The sequence below is a fragment of the Rhinolophus ferrumequinum genome, chromosome 17 (assembly GCF_004115265.2).
Source record: "Rhinolophus ferrumequinum isolate MPI-CBG mRhiFer1 chromosome 17, mRhiFer1_v1.p, whole genome shotgun sequence".
In the NCBI taxonomy this organism is placed as follows: Eukaryota; Metazoa; Chordata; class Mammalia; order Chiroptera; family Rhinolophidae; genus Rhinolophus; species Rhinolophus ferrumequinum.
Window position 1 is genome coordinate 36,045,677 of NC_046300.1, and position 18,099 is coordinate 36,063,775.

An 18,099-nucleotide genomic window follows, 5' to 3' on the forward strand; every position below is an offset into this window, starting at 1 on the left:
CTCAAACTTGACTTACATATGGGGAGAAAAACAGGTATTAAATGTAGACTGCCTCTTAAAAGCCAATTATCTCAATATGATTATAGCAGTCAATGAGGAAAGAGAAGAGTTTAATTCCTATATGCAGAAATATGTACAGATTTTAAATGGGTGATTCCTCTTCATTTTGTATCACAATTTATGTGTCTAGAGAAAGACCAAATTTAGCTGTCTTTTTATCCACAGCTATGAAATATCATTAAGATAATCCTAGCCAGAAACTGAAGCCATGGAAAAATATGTAAATACATTAAACTAGTTCAACATTACCTCACAAATATACATTTTTAGAATAGGCAGAAATAAAACAGAATAAAGTAGTAAAATAAGGACCTACTCCAGGTCAAAGATCTTGGAATATAAAAATAAAGCCTGTTAAGAATTTAGTGATCAATATTCATGACAAAAAAGGGACACAAAACCAAACTAGTTAACCCAGGCTAGACATATAGGGTTACTGACAAAATCTGGCAAACAAGACAAAGGGGTTACCTTACTAGGCCAAGGATTGGCAAACTTTTTGTGTAAAAGGTCAGAATAAATATTTTATTTAGGCTTTGTGGGTCTTACAGTCTCTGCCCCAATTACTGAATTCTGCCATTGTAGCATGAAAACAGCCCGAAATAGTACATAAATCAATGACCATTAAAACTTACTTTACATAAAGTCAGAAAAGATTTGGTCCCTAGTCTGCCCAGTCTGTACTAGGCTATAAAGTTCTTTGGAGGCATAAACTGTTGTAGACAAAAAAGGAGCCACATCACATACTAAACCTGACAAGCCTAGGGGAGGCCTGCATCATGGGCCCTACAAATCCAGAGACCAAAAGTAACCACATAGGATGGTCTGAACATAAAAATTCCTAACTGAAAGCAGGTTATCGCAGGTAGTCACATCCTAGGCCTGTAGCTTCCGGGACAAAGGTCTAGCCTGTCTATTGTCTTTTTGCATCTAACATACCTTTGAAATGTCAAAATAATCTTTTCCAGACCACTCAAGGTACAACAGCCTGGCACCAGAGCACTAGACCACAGAATCCCTCATTGTTATCTTGTTCCCGAATCCATCTCTAAGTGCTGTAAATGTTAATTATTAACTATTCTGTACTTACCAATGTAGAAGAAGAGTGTGTTTCTCTATTTTGCCTTTTATCCAATCCCAAAGATTTCCCCACTTTGCTTTCTCCTGCCCCTTAATCTACCACCAATGGATTTCATGTAACCCTTTGTACATCTCCTCCTTTTATTCTGATGTATAAAATAAGCGGCAAAACTGCCATTCTCAGGACCATTTTCTCAATTCATTGAGATTTTGTTTCCTGGCAATTATTGTCAGTTTGGCTCAAATAAATTCATAAAAATTCTCTACAGGTATAGATGTTTCTTACTTTGGCACTATGTTATGTTTATCTGTACTTAGCACAGTTACTAACACATAACAAGGCTCATCAAATTATTTTTCAGCTCAATTAAGTCATTATCCATATTAAGTATGATAAAAACAGATGGAACTAAATTCATGCATTTGGGACATACCAGTGAGCAAGAGACAAAAAGCCTTTCCATTACGGTGGAGTAAGCCTATGTAATACTTTTGAAATTGCTTTCTTGTATGAATAAATGCTACTAGCTTCTCTTTTGGGGGTCAAGGAAAGAATGTGCTACTTATGTAAATACATAATAAAATAACTATTGAATATTTAAACCCCAAATGTAATACCTAATTTCAGTGTTGTTGCTGTTCTTGGCTATTTGAATCTCCACCTGCTGACTCCTGCCATTGCCTCAAAGGCTAATCCACTCACTTATGACTCAGGAACCCTTAAGCTGCCTACTGTAGTTCCAAAACATCTTCTGATTTCTCTTTCCTGTAGTGTACAAAGATGAAGAAAAATAGGACAAGGGACAAGTAGTGACTGTTAGGACCAAAGTGAGAGACGTGAATTCCCAAATTATTTCAACATACACATGGAGGACAAAAATCGACCATGCTGTATCCCAAACCTACACTAGTTCTTGAGCATGTTTACATACTGATGTAGCCTTAAGTAATAGCTCATTTAGTATCAATTCTTGGTTTTCGTCCAGAAGATTAAACTAGGACTGTGATTTAATGCCATCAAAAAAAGTTATTGTTTACTGAAACACTTCTTTCCATTTAATCTTCTGAACAGTCCTATCTAGCAGTGAATATCACACATTAGGAAACTGAAATTCAAAGGTGAAGAAATGGAGCCCAAATGTGAACTTGGATTTAACACTAAAGATGATGCTCCAACACAAAAAATGCTGGAAATATACACTATTTATAAACAGGGAGCCATATATATGTGTGCGTATGTGTGTGGGTGTGTATATATATACATATATATATATACATATATACACACCCACACACATACGCACACATATATATGAAATCAGCAACAAGAAGTCATTTAACAAACACCTAGTAATTATAGAATGGACACTAGAAAAAACATTTTTAAAATAAAACACCTATTTAGGAAGGAAAATTCATTACTATATCACTCATGGGATATTAAATAGGATAAGACAACTATTTCCTTTCTATTCAAATAAATGGCCTGACAGGAAAGTAAACTTCTTTTCTCATTAATTTTGGTGGAGAAAATCTCCAATCTCTGTACAGGAAAGTGGGAAGTATTATGCTTTGTTTAAATATTCTTAATGTTGCTTTAAGCCTCTGATAAGCTCAGTTAGAACACATTTTTTACTTTATAACAATTGTTATTTAGATCTTCTCTGTCCCAGCTCATTACTTAGATCATGAGGTATTAAATATTTTAAAGAGTTCAAGTATTAATAAATAAGGTGCTTTAAAGACTACTCTCCCTGTGTAAGTAAAAACAGCATCCAACAGTACAGGCTAGGGAAACTGAGGGAGCCTTATGATGTCCTTCAAGGGGCAGGAGGGTATTCCCTACCAGAAAGAAAGCTCCAAAACTGGAGGCCCAGGAATAGGGTCATAAACACAGCATGGCATTGTTTTTTTACAGCATGGTATTCTTAAGGTCATGTTGGAATCATGACTTGTAAGTTCTTTTCTAAGTGAACATATTTACTTCTGGCTTCCAGAGGTTTTTAGAATGTTAAGAGTTGGATAAAATTTTGCAGTTCAGAATTTGGTATAAACTGCCATCTACTTCTGTATTCCAGATTTTTTTATTTTTGGTTTTTTAAAGAACATTCTTAGAGCTGAACAAGAAAATGGATGTAAGACAAGACTTGGACCTTTCTCCCCTAACTTCCCTAGACCAGCCAATCAGGCAGCTGAAATAGGGCATAATATTAACAGGAACATAACTATCAAAGAACAACTCTGAAGTCATGGAACAACCAAAAGAAAGGCTTAAAACTAACTAGACAGTTACTGAGGATAGAATGCTCAAGAAATAAAAGGGGGGGGGATTTTAGAAGAAAAGAATTAAGTAAAATGGTTACATACTACTAAAAATTTGTTCCTAGAGGAATAGCTATTATTTTCCACTCTTCCCTCAAAGCAGTTAACCCTCCAGATGTAAAGGAGGTACCTGGATTTGACATTACGGAAAGTCTGGGGCAAGGACCTGAGTGCGCTATCATGCTTATTCATGGCTATTCTAAAGACTGGGAAGGGAAAAGGAAAGGAAGAAGTGTAAAAAACAGACGGTATTTTTCTACGAACCTATTTCTAGTACCTTTCTAGGAATGTATGCTAATATGAAGAACAGCAAGGTTAATAAACATGTCTCCTCATGAGTCTAGCCACCTTCACCCTAACTTCTCCCTTCTTGAGTCTGTTTGCAGGTAAACAAGTTGGAATTTGCGGAGGAGACCCTTTAGTCAAGAGAGTAATGTAACAAATTTTGCAGCTAAACACCTCAATGTTAATTTGACTTGTAGCTACCAGAGGGATGTTGGCTTTAATTTAAAGGATTAGGAAGAGGGCCAGAGTCCAGAAGGCATGGATGTTTGCCCAGGCCCTCCCTACTGCTGTCTAGAATAGGAACATGCACCTTAAGGCAGAGAGCACTGCAAACTTAAGACAACGGAGAGTAGAACAGCTCCTCCCAGGAGGGAAAAAACAAAAACAAAACTGAAGATAAATTCTAGATCCCCAGGCCAAAAAAGGCAATGGGGCATTATTTTAGCCCTAACTCTTATTTACCTGGCTCCTTAAATGTCTTTGTATATGTCCAGAAGGAGCTGAAGGAAGAAGAATGTTTTCTGCTACAGAGAAGAGAAAGTGAAGGCTGCTTCTACAGGACCAGCACTAGGGGGCACCGGAACAAAGTATACTGAGCATGACCTGTGAGACTGCCAAAGAGCTTCAACTCTGGAAATTAGGGGAACAGAGGAAATACCCATTGGTGAAACCCAGTGCACTACCATTTCAAAGAAAGACCTAATCCTGTTCTTGATACGGTCTTCTCATATACTTCATATTATAAAATAATGTTCACTGTTGAGTTAAATTATAACTTGAATTTAAACTTAATATATAATTACCATTCATAATCTCCTGAATGACAGTGTTCATGACAATAGACAAAAAAAATAAATTTTAGAAAGTTCTAAAAAGCAATTTAGCAATATGTATCAAGCCAAAAATATATGTACAATTTCTGACTCAGCAATTCCATTTCTAAGAATATTAAGATGAAACAATGCAAAACACACAACAAGCTTTTGCACCAGAATCTGCCCATCATGGCATTAATTTTATTAGTAAAAATTTTTACAACCTAAACATCCAAGAGAAAAAATTAGTAAAATAAGTTACAGTATAGCTATGTGATGGACTATATGCATGCATCAAAAAATATAAACATTTCTTTTAATAACTGAAGGAAATCTCATGTTAATTGAAGAGGAGGCACAAAATTTTAAACACTTTATGATCTCAACAAGATAAAAAAAATGTAAGAAAAAGTACTAAAACAAAATATACTAAAGTATTAACAGTGGTTATCTACAGGTGGTAAAATTGAGAAATTTTATTTTATTTTTACAATTAACATGTATGTACTCAAGTAAGAGAGCCCAAATTTATGAAAACCACTCTACCTTATATTTTACACCCAAAACTAAAAAGCATTATTTATGAATTAAAAATGTAAGTGACTAATTCAGAGATTGAAATGAGTTTCTCCAAATGTAATAATTAGAGAAAAACATACTGGTCAACTAGCTAGCTCTCTCACTAGCTAAACGGCTCATTCCGTATTATTAATAATTATTACAGCATTTATACTAAAGTGATTTACAAAATGTAAAATAAAACATCAATGGTAATAACAACAATGTCCCCTTCTAAGCCTTACCTAAAAAGAACAGATTCTACCAAATGATTTCCAAATTTCCTATTACAGCTCTAATGTTATATTTATAAACAACAGAATAACGCTACCATAGCAAATAAGATACAGAACACACTAAGCATTTTTCTAGTATTCATTCAAGCTCTACAACTCTGTGAGTTATATGTGATAAACCAAACACTAAGATTAGGATGGAAAATCAAGATGTTTTTGGTGCTAGTTTTTAAAAATTAATTCTTGTAAAGAATTATTATCAATATTAAATATCATCAACAACAAAACCCCTCAAACAGTATCAAAAGGTATAAAGCGAAAAGTAAATTTCTTATGCCTGCCCCCAAAAGAATTTCTATTTCCTAGAGGTAAGCACTGTTAAGATTCTTGCCTATCTCTCCAGGTATCTTTAGTATAATAGTTATTAATCATAACATAGACTGCAGAATTTTAAAGCTAGAAAAAGTTGGCCCAATACAACTTTCAATTTTATAAATAAGTAACCTGAAACACAGATAAGTGATTTTGTAGTTGTTAGTATCTGGAAAGCACTTTACAATTGATAAAATGCTTTGACATAAATTATCTGCTTTAAAATTATTTAAATGACTTGTCTCAAGGTTATTTACATGGCAAGTTAATGATGTGGCAGGAACTATAGTTAAGAAGTTGGTATCAAGTGGGATGTTAATAATAATATACGTTATATATGTACAAAGCTTATGTATATGGCTCTTAAATTTTCAAAGATATTCTACATCAAATAAGGGATTAGAAAGCTTGGCAATTCCTAATCTAATAATTATATATATATATTAAGAGTCATTAAAATAATTGTTTTAAAAGGAGAAATCTTAGCAATGAGAAATTAACTTTTAAAGTTTGCAAGTATCTTGAAGATTCATACTTTCTAAGATCACAATTACAGAACCGCTTTAAAACTAGACACAACTGAATAGAATGATAACTAAATATATTTTGAATAACAAAATTACCAACAACTTCAAAGTGAAAAGAAATAACTTGAGAGACACCTAAGGAGAATTTCACATATGATACAAATGCACAAAAAAACTAGAAATAGAAATCAACTGAATAAAGCACCTAAAAGATGCTGCAGCATTTTTTCTGGCATAAAGAAAATTAGTGCTGGCCACAAAATCTGCATTGCCACTGTGGCAATGAAAATCGCAAAATCTGTATTATAATTAATGACAAAAACAAAGCTTTCTTTTATTAGAAGAATGTGCCAGTCCAAAATTAAACAGAAAGGCAAAGAATCTCAAAATAATTCTCCTGTAATGGGATTAAAAAACATAGAAAATATTCGAAGACATGGGTTCACTAATAGAGATTATCACTCCAATTATGGAATGCAGATATAAAAGAACAAAATTTAATTTAATTTAATGGAGGAATTAACCATTAAGTATGTTAAATTTTTAGGCAAGTATATATTCCAAATTTACTAAAACACTATTGTCAACTTTCAGCCAAAAAACAAGTAACTCAGAAAACCAAAATGATGTCAGTGGGGGAAAAAAAAATTCAAAAATCAACCAGATGAAAGAATCAGAATAAGTTAATTGTGTAACATATAATAAACTCCTGTTATCAAATTTTAATTTACATATATTCAATCTCCTTCAATTTTACCATATTAAAGAACATTTCAAAAAACATGAAACTGTAATGCAGTTTTAAAATGGCTTTTGTTACTAAGAAAAGGTTAACCTCAATTTCTGCTTTTCAAGACTGAAATTGTCACTAAAATTAAAAACAAACAAACAAGGGCTAAATAATATATCACCATTCTTCTAATTAAAAACAAACAAACATTCCAATTTCAAAGGCAGAGAAATCCTCAAATTATTAATCAGAAAGGATAAAAAGAAAAAATTCTTTCTCTAAGAATGCTCCCTATCAAATTATTGGTTCTGTACAGAATTATATTATTATCCTTTTTTACTGGAACAGGTTCTGTTTTAAGATGGGGATGTGTAAACATTGTAGTATTTTCATTTGGTTCTTTATCAAGTATTTGCTCTTTACTCATATGTTCAAGCCTAAATATTTTGTGAAACATTTATATTAGTATCAGACAATTTCAATGTATACAGAATTTTTTGGGTCTGATTCTCTTCATGGCTGTATTCATGGTTTGTTTCTTTTTGAGTCATTTTTTTTTATTATGAGCTCTTTTTTTCTTAAAATTTTATTTGTGGCAAATTCTTTGAGGCAAGTTCCTTCAAAAACGATTTACACTTGATTCTGTTAGGTACTTAGGGATACAGAACATTTTAAATCAAAATCTCATTTTTAATTTTTTAATGGACCACTGAAGTAGTATGACTTTCGGATTGAAACCTATGTGAAAGCCAACTCATAGTGATAAACTTTTGTAGGAGACCTGTTTTCTCCCCTTTAATCAATGACAAACTTGAAGACAGGCCGTTTTCCTTATGTTTTTCCACGAATGGAGCTGGTGTAGGTTTATTTCTAATTTATCCTTGTGCTGGGAGTAGCTCTTTAGGATCCCAAATTTATTAGGGACATGTGCTACCTATTAGACAGACATTGCACCTTGGAAGGGCCGTAGGCTGTGTCTACATTAGATAGGGTTAAGTAGGCGTCAGTGCTCTCCTGATTCTGCTGGATCTTAGTTTCACTTCATCCCTGGTTTGTATTTTCCTTTTTGTTTTGCACGGTCATGCATGGATCAAAATTTTTTAAAAAATTTACCCACCAATTGAAGTTGTTTTTAATAAGAGTATTGTTTAGTTTGGGCTCCAAGATGCTGTAATGCTAGAACTGAAAGCTACATACTATTGTCTTTCAAAGTTATTCGTTTTTTTATAGCATGTCACCTATAAGAGCTCTTGTGGTTTCTACTATAGTTATTTCTTATTAAAATTTTAACTGCTATATACAACTATATATCTATTGCTTGAAGACTGGTTATCTTCCAAAGAGATAAAATATACTTACTCAAAGGATAAAGCAACGATTGATATCAATAATTATTATATACTTTATTTAAAATAATTTATTATAACTGATAATAATAAATTATTATATACAAATTAAGTAAGGTTATTTTATTTTAGTAATAACCCTTCTGCCTACAGAAACTCTTACTTACTTTGGAAGGAGAACCATCAGTAATTTTCACCAACTGCCAAAGAATCGAGTAATGGGAACATTGCAGTGCCTGTACGACTATCTGTATCAAATAAAAAAATACAAACAAATGAGACATAATTTACATTTGCACAGTATTAAGAAAACAATATTTATCATACCTTTTATCTTACAATAAGTTTTAGAGTCCAAATTTTTGTAGAATTAAGGAAAATATATAATATTTGGTCAAAAATAAGACAAAGCAACATATCATTCTAGAGAATAAAGATAAAACATATCCTGGTAAATATGGTAAATATCCTGGTAAATAAGGTAAAACATATCCTTGGTAAATTCAAACAAAAATGTACTGTCATGAATACTTTGCTTTATTAGATTTTTAAAAGAAGCTATATCTGAAACAAAAGAATGTATCCAAATTTTATAACTGAATATTTATTTTAAAGCATTTAAGTGTGAAGTAACAGAAATATGTATAAAACTTATATATGAGGTGTGATCAAATAATATGGTGAATATTTAAATAAACAGAAATTACATTAAAAGACACATTGCCATTAATTCCCCTCATAATACTCCCCCTGACCCCCTCACTTCAAACACACTTATCCCATCGTTCTTGACACTTTCTGAAGCAGTTCTGCAAGTCTTCTTTCAGAGTGTCTTTAGTTGTGTTGTCATGGATGTCTTGACATCGCGAATCATTTTGACTTTGGGGAAGAGCAAGAATTCACACGGTTCCATATCTGGTGAATAAGGTGGATGAGGACATACTATAACGTTTTTATTTGACAGAAATTGACATATACTAGAAGCAATGTGTGACACGGAGTGTTATCATGATGGAGGATGATTTACGGCACACTCTAAAACACACCTTCTCTCAACTGTAGCTCATAACCGACTGACTGCACCAAACAAGCTGAAACTTGTCACACTTCTGTTACTAAGGTTCCACGCGCCGCTTCCCATATTGAAGATCCCTGCCTTTCCGTTCAATGGCACTCAGCAGCAGCATTCACTGTATTTTGTGATCACAACGGAAAGGCACAATGTCACACATCGCTTCTGGCATGGCAATTTCTATCAAATAAAAACATTAAGGTGTGTTCTCATCCACCTTATTCACCGGATTCTGGTACCATGCAACTTCTGGCTCTTCCCCAAAGTCAAAATGACCATGAAAGGCAAACGTTTTGAATCAATTCAGGAGACTGAGGCAGCCATGACAGGGCAACTAAAGACACACGAAAGAGGACTTCCAGAACTGCTTCAGAAAGTGGCAAGAATGATGGGATAATTGTGTTTGAAGCAAGGGGTAGTATTTTGAGGGGGACTAATAGCAATGTGTCTTTTACTGTAATAATTTTTTTAAACAATCACCATATTTTTTGCTCACACCTTGTAAAACTTAATTAATATGAAGAAAAATACCTATGTAACCACCACCCAGATCAAGAAATAGAACATTGCCAGCACCTTTTCCCAATATACAATTGACCCTGGAAGAACAGTCTTGACCTGCAGGGTCCACTTACATGTGAATTTTTTCAATAAATACAGCTGACCCACCACATCTCTGGGTTTTGCATCTAGGGGTTCAACCAATCACGGATAGAAAACAGTTTGGTTTTTTTTGTTTTTTTTTAATTTCAGTTACAGGTGATATAAAATACTATATTAGCTACAGGTGTACAACATAGTGATTAGACATTTATAACTTATATAGTGATTACCCTCATAAGTCTGACATCATAGTTATTACAATATTATTGTAAATATCACAATATTATCACTATGTTCCCTATGCTGTACTTTACATCCCTGTGACTGTTTTGTATAACTGCCAATTTGTACTTAATCCCTTCATCTGTTCCACCCATTTCCCTCAACCCCCTTCCCATCTGACAACCATCAATTTGTTCTCTGTTACCTATGAGTTTGGGAAAACAGTATTTTCCCTCTGTGGTTGGGAATCTGAAGATAGAGGGCCAATTTAAGTCATATTCGGATTTTTGAGTGTGGGAGGTGTGTGTGTGTGTGTGTGTGTGTGTGTGTGTGTGTGTGTAGGCACCTCTAACCCCTACATTGTTCAAGGGTCAACTATAATCTCTTTACTCTAAGGGTAACAGTTATTTTGATTTATCAGGCAGTCAGTAAATTTTAAGAACCTAAGTCTCCCTCCCTAAATACTAAGTTTATTATGCCTAGTTGTGAACACCATATAAATAGAACCACACAATAGGCATTAGTTTGAATCTAACTTTTCATTTGAACACTTATGTTTAAAATTTATACATGTTGTTACATGTAGCTATACCATGTTTCCCCGAAAATAAGACTGAGTCGGACAATCAGCTCTAATGCGTCTTTTGGAGCAAAAATCAATATAAGATTCGGTCTTATTTTACTATAAGACCGGGTATCATATCATATCATATCATACCGGGTCTTATATTAATTTTTGCTCCAAAAGACGCATTAGAGCTGACTGTCCAGCTTGGTCTTATTTTCGGGGAAACAGGGTAGTTCATTATTTTTGGTGCTGTATAATATTTAGGATATCCTACTTATTCATTTTATTGTTAAATGAACTTTTACAATGCTTCCAGTTTTAGGGCATTATGAAAAATGCTGCGATGAACATTCTTTTTTTTTTTTTAAATTTTATTGGGGAATATTGGGGAACAATGTGTTTTTCCAGGGCCCATCAGCTCTAAGTCGTTGTCCTTCAATCTAGTTGTGGAGGGCCCAGCCCAGCTCCAACTCCAGTCACTGTTCTCAATCCCTAGTTGCAGGGGGCACAGCCCACCATCCCATGCGGGAATTGAACCGGCAACCTTGTTGCTGAGAGCTTGCGCTCCAACCAATTGAGCCATCTGGCCGCCCCTCCGGAAGCTCAGTGGCAGCTCACTGTCTTCAATCTAGTTGTGGAGGGTGCAGCTCACTGACCCATGCGGGAATCGATCCAGCAACCCTGCTGTTCAGAGCTCCTGTTCTAACCAACTGAGCCATCCAGCTGCCCCACGATGAACATTCTTATATACATCTCCTGGTGCATCACTGTGCAGATTCTTGAAGATTTTAGTTCTCAGGACCTCCTTACATTCTTAAAAATTACTATGGACCCCAAAAGGTTTTTGTTTATGTCAGTTATATATCGATATTGCCATATTAGAAATTAAAACAAATAAATGTTTAAAATACTTAACTCATTTAAAAAACTTAATATAATAGTATTTCTGAAAACAATCTTAAGTTTCTAAACAAAAAAAATCAGTACAAAGAATGGTAGTTTTACATTTTTGCAAATCTAATATATGGCTTAATGGAAAACTGGAGTTTCATTTCTGCTCCTGCATTCTGTTACAATATGCTGTTTTGGTGAAGTATATGAAGAAAACTCAGTCACAGATAAGTTGGAAAAAAAGTATATTTTAATATAATAGCCTTTGTAAATAAATGTGGATATTCTTTGATACGACACTAGTACTCCAAGGTACACTTGAGAGAACAAGCATTAAGAAAAGCAAGTAACATCTTCCTCTTGTTATGAAAACAGTGTGACCTCACGGACCTGTCCTGGCAACTCCCAGTGGTCCCTGGGCCGTACTTTGAGTATCACTGCTCTAGGAATAGGATTGGTGGGTCACATAGCATGTGTACGTTTTAACTTTATAGTAGACAGTGCCAAACTGTTGTCCACAGTGCCTAGCACTCTTTGACAGTTTCTGTGGCTTCATGCTTTCACCAACACTTGATACGATCAGATGTTTTAAATTCGGTGATTTTATTACGTATAAGTACTATCTTAACATGGTATTAATTTACATTTCTCTAATTACCATGGAGATAGGTACCTTTTGATTTTTTTATTGGCATCAAATTCCTGTCTTGTGAAATGTTTGTCCTTATTTTTCAGAGAGACAAATAATGGAATTCAGGAAAATAAAATTAAGAATCATAATACAAAATAACTTCATTTTAGATAGGTCTCTTACTACAGTTTTGTTTTAATACATGCTGAAATAAAGCATATCTAATATGATATTCCATTATTATAGTGTTTCTATTACATTCCCTACTTAATAAACTAAAAACCATAAGGATGACTATATGTAGAGAGAATAAATCAAAAGAGAAATCAGTAAATGAAATGCTATAGGAATTCAGAGTTTTAGCTGGTTTTATTTTTAAAAATTCAGGTTTCAGATCACTTAAGCAAATGGTATTTCTAATGTGCCTACTCAGCACAGAAAATAACTCATCAGAGTTAGAGGGAAGAGCTGTGCTGCTTTTGATGCAACACTAATGAGATGATGTCAGGGTTTTATTAAACATAATTATATGACTGACTCATGTCAGAATGCCAGAAACAATAATACCGAAATACTATGAAGTTATGAACATTAATGCTGCAGAAATCACCTTACTATATATACTCAGAAGATGCTCAATATGATACACCTGCTGGCCCTGAGACACCTTTTGATAATATCTAATTTATAATATAAAGTACATTGGTAAAGTGGTTTGTGTGGAAGGAAAAGAGAATATTTAAAAATTTTATATTGAATTTGAAAAAACCTGAATTGTTAAATTACTAGAGAAGTGATATACAAATTAACAATAATCAATGTAAAATTAAGATATGGACAAAAACAATGTTGAAAAATTACCTAATTTTGGTGATATTATGTATTCTAATCACTACAAATACTGCCTTTCCTTCTACGTGTCTATGGAACTATATACTAGGAATATTCAAACTGTATTCCACAAAGTTTTGTATAAGTTTCTCAGAGGTGGTTATAAGGGAAAGACCCTCCACCAGCAAAAAGATTACTTACAACTTGTTTTATTGTGGTAGTCTAGAACCAAATCCTCAATATCTCTGAGGTATGCCAGTAAATTGGTGCAGCTATGGAAAAGAGTATAGAGGCCCTCAAAAAAAAAAAATTAAAAACAGAACTACAGTATGATCCAGCAATTCACTTCTGGGTATTTATTCAAAGAAACCTAAAATACTAACTCAAAAAGATACATATGCATGCCCATGTTTACTGCAGTGTAATTTATAATAACCAAGATATAGAAACAACTTAAGTGTCCACCGACAAATGAATGGATGAAAATATGGTATATACAGAGGATGCCAAAAAAATGTATACACATTTTAAGAAAAGAAAACTATATTAAAATTGTAATACTCAATATATACCAATAACAAAAGATGAATACAAATTACATCTGACTTCTGCAATTACAAGAGGTGCTGAAAGTGTTTACCATCAGTGACAAGACACTTCTGATTACGGCAAACTACTGCTTGAGCAACGTTGACCAAAGTGTCCACTTGTATACATTTTTTGGCACCCCAGGTATATATACAATGGAATATAATTCAACCATAAAAAGAAAAAAATCTTGCCATTTGTGATAACATGGATGGACCTTGAGGGCATTATATTGAGTGAAATAAGTAAGACAGAGAAAGACAAAGTATGATCTCACTTATACATGGAATCTGGAAAAAAAAATTCAGCAAAGATCATAGATGTAAAAAACAGTGATTGCCAGAGGCAGGAGGTAAGGGGTGGCTGGAATGGGTGATGGGAGCCAAAAGTTACAAACTTCCAGTTATAAAATAAAGAAGTCATGGGTTTGTAATGTACAGTATCCTGGTGGCTATAGTTAATAATACTGTAATGCATATTAAAGTTGCTGAGAGAGTAGATCTCAAAAGTTCTATCACAAGAAAAAAATATTCTGTAAGTGTATGGTGACAGATGTTAACTAGACTTACTGTGGTGATCACAATATATACAAATACCAAATTATGTTTGTTGTATGCCAATTAATACCTCAGTTAAAAAAAAGAATTTAGCAACATTTTTTAATACTTTATTTTAAGTATTTTTTGCAATCATTATGTAACTGAGCTTTGGCAGAGGGCTCAAGTATAAGAATAAAGATTGTATCAAATTTTCCTGTGGTTCCTGCTTCTGAAATTTCCACCTCTTGATAAATATTTTCTTTTGTTCTTGTGGTTGTGTTTTGGCCTGGAGTTTTGCAAACCTCAAAATATACATTGGTCAGGCTTTGAAATGGCTTTCAGTAAGTATGAGAAACAATTACTCTTCTCCTTTAATTTTTATCCTTTTTCATTTGTAAAAGATTATGGCATAATTTATATATAAATTGTAATTTACTGTTTTCAGCATACAATTCTGTGAGTTTTGACAATGTATAGTCACGAAATCAACAAAACAATCAAGATATAGAACAGTTCCATTATCTCTAAAATTCCCGTGCCCTTTTGTACTCTGCACCTACCCTATCCCAGAGGTATGTTTTTTGCCCTTACCGTTTCACCTTTTCTATAACGTATAATGTGCATCTGGCTTCTTTGACTCTGTATAATACTACGGAGGTGAGATTCATCTACACTGATACATGTAGTTCCTTCTATTTTATTACGGAGGTAGTATTCTACTGTATAGATGTTAGCCTACAATTTGTTTTCATACATTCACCAGGTGATGGACATTTGAGCTGTTTGCAGTTTTGGGCAATTATTCATACAGCCTCTATAAACAATCAGGTATAAGTTTTAATGTGAACTCAATTTTTCATTTCACTTTTACAGACACCTAGGAGATGGACTGCTGGGTCATATGTAAGTGTACATTTAACTTAATAAGAAATTGCCAACTGCTTTCCAAAATGACTACAGTATTTTGCATTCCCAATGTATAGAAGTTCCAAAAGCTTTCTAAATATATACATATATATATATATAAATTCATGTTTCTGCATATGGATATCCAATTGTTTCAGTACCATTTGTTGAAAAGATTATCCTTTCTCCAAAGAACTACCTTGACACCTTTGTCAAAAACCAACTGACCATGTATGTGTGGGGTCTATTACTGTATTCTCTATGTTGTTCCCTTGATCTATATATCTATCGTTTCTTCAACACTACACTAAGTTATCATTTGAAATCAGGCATCTAACTTTGTTCTTTTTCAGTTATTTTGGTTATTTTATTTCTTTTGCCTTTCCATATAAATTTTAATCAATTTGTCATTTTCTACAAAAAATTCTGCTAGGATTTTAAATGGAATTCTATTAAATCTAAGATTACTTGGGGAAGAATTGATATTTTAACAATATTGAGTCCCCAAATGCATGAACATGATATATCTTCACTTAAGATGATTTCTTTCATTCGTGTTTTATAGTTTTTACAAATATTTTGTGAGAATTATACCTAAGTATTGAATGTTTTTGGTGCTATTGTAAAGGGCACATGCTTTAAAATTTTCAGTTTCCAGTTGTTCATTACTAAACATCTGGCTTTTAATTTTAAAAAGCAATAGATATACATAATAAAATATCCAACAATATAATGCTGTACAATTCAAATTAAGTTTCTTGACCACACTAAAGATCTGTAGTTTCAACCAAGAAAACCACTGTTAACAGTTTCTTATCTATCATCCCAGAAATACTTGTCAACTAAAAGAAATATGTATATATAGATCTTATCATCCTTTTAAATTTACATACTATTTTGCTCCTTTCCTTTTTCATTAAATTTCTTCTCACATAGAATATTATAGCATAAACAGTACCAACATCATTTTTTATAGTCGTTTAGCATTGCACAGAATCAAAACTATCCTACCATATCTAACCAGTCTTCTATTGATGGATGTTTAAATTTTTATAAATAATGCTAACATGAACATTCATACACATGTCCAAGTATATATATTGATTATTTATACAATATCTGTAGTCTAAATTCCCAGAACTCCAAATGCTCAGATGAAGGGTATGTCCACTTTTAATTTTGATGGAGAGTGACAAATAACCTTTTAATAGGATTATACCAATTGATTCTCATAATGGTATTTGAGAGTACGTCAGTATTAAAAAATAAACAAAACCTCCATAATGCTACCTGATGCATATAGTTAAAAATTACTTAAACAGAGCCTAGATTGGAGAGAGAGTGAAATTGAGGTTATTAAGACAAAACAGACAGCTGCTACTGTGATTCACAAGAGACAATGAGAGATTAAACTAAAGAAATGGTGGCAGGGCTGGAAAAATGATAATGAGAAGAAATATTCAGGAGGTAGATTAAAAAAAAAATCAAAAGTCTTTTGAGATTAAGAACTGCTTCTAATATAACTATATCCTCAGGAACTGAAACTCAAATACATGTTTGGTCAATAATGACTACGTAGGTGGTATATTTGGTATGTGTGTGTGTGGCACGTCCCAAAAGGTTTTTATATGACACACCCAAGGAACAGTTAGAAGTGGGTAATTGAAATAATTTCTAAGCCAAGTCAAGGAAATAAATGTGTACTCTTCTAAAGAAAGCATGACTCCATTATTTATACAATAAGCCATAACCTATCCAATGAGGGTTGGAATCAACTTCTCCCAAACTCCTGTTAGAATTTTACCTCTTCCCATGAATCACAAATGGTCTTAATGCATCTAGAATGGTGAATCTTTCCCAGAAGGTTTTCAATTTTCTTTGCCCAGATCCATCAGAGAAATCCCTTTCTATGATAGCTATAGCCTTACGAAACGTATTTCTTAAATAAGACTTGAAAGTAAAAACTACTCCTTGATCTATAGGCTGTAGAATGGACGTTGTGTTATAGGGCATGAAAACAACAATAATCTCGTTGTACATCTCCATCCGAGCTCTGGAGTGACCAGGTACATTGTCAGTGAACAGCAGCATTTTGAAAGAAATATTTTTTTTGAGCAGTAGGTCTCAAAAGTGGGCTTAAAATATTCACTAAACTGTGCTGTACACAGATGTTCTGTTATCCAGTCTGTTCCATGTATAGAGCACAAGCAGAGTAGATACAGCATCATTCTTTAGGGTCTTAGGATTTCCAGAATGATAAATGAGCACTGGCTTCAACTTAAAGTCACCAGCTGCATTAGCCCCTAACAAGAGAAATCACCCAGTCCTTTGAAGCTTTGAAGCCAGGTATTGACTTCTCTCTAGCTATGAAAGTCCTAGATGGCATCTTCTTCCAATATAACACTGTCTCATCTACACTGAAAATCTGTTGTTTACTTGTAGCCACCTTTGTAATTATCTTAGCTAGATCTTCTGGATAAGATTGCAGCTTCTACATCAGCACTGGCTGCTTCACCTTGCACTTTTATATTATGGAGACAGCTTCTTAAACCTCATGAACGAACCTCTAACATTTCAAATTTTTCTTAACCAGCTTCCTCATCTCTCTCAGTCCTCACAGAATTCGAGTTAAGTAAGGTCTTGCTTTGGATTAGGTTTTGGCGTAAGGGAATGTTGTGGCTGGTTTGGTCTTCTATTCAGACAATTAATACTTCCTCCATATTAGCAATAAGGATGTTTCACATTCTTATTAGTATGTTCCCTGGAGTGGCACTTTTAATTTCCTTCTAGAACTTTTCCTTCGCACTCACAACTTGGCTAACTGTTTGGCTCAAGAGGCCTAACTTTCATCCATCTCAGCTTTCAACATGCCTTCCTCAATAAGCTTCAGAATTTCTAATCATTTTGATTTAAAGTA

At 33.6% G+C, this 18,099-nt stretch overlaps 1 protein-coding gene across 1 annotated transcript in view; it reads right to left on the reverse strand.

Annotated features, from left to right (window-relative positions):
• STAG1 (stromal antigen 1) overlaps nucleotides 1–18,099 on the reverse strand; it is a 260,872-nt gene that overhangs the window by 40,653 nt on the left and 202,120 nt on the right. The window contains 1 exon segment of the mRNA XM_033131991.1: nucleotides 8,499–8,579. Coding sequence (XP_032987882.1) covers nucleotides 8,499–8,579 — 81 coding nt within the window.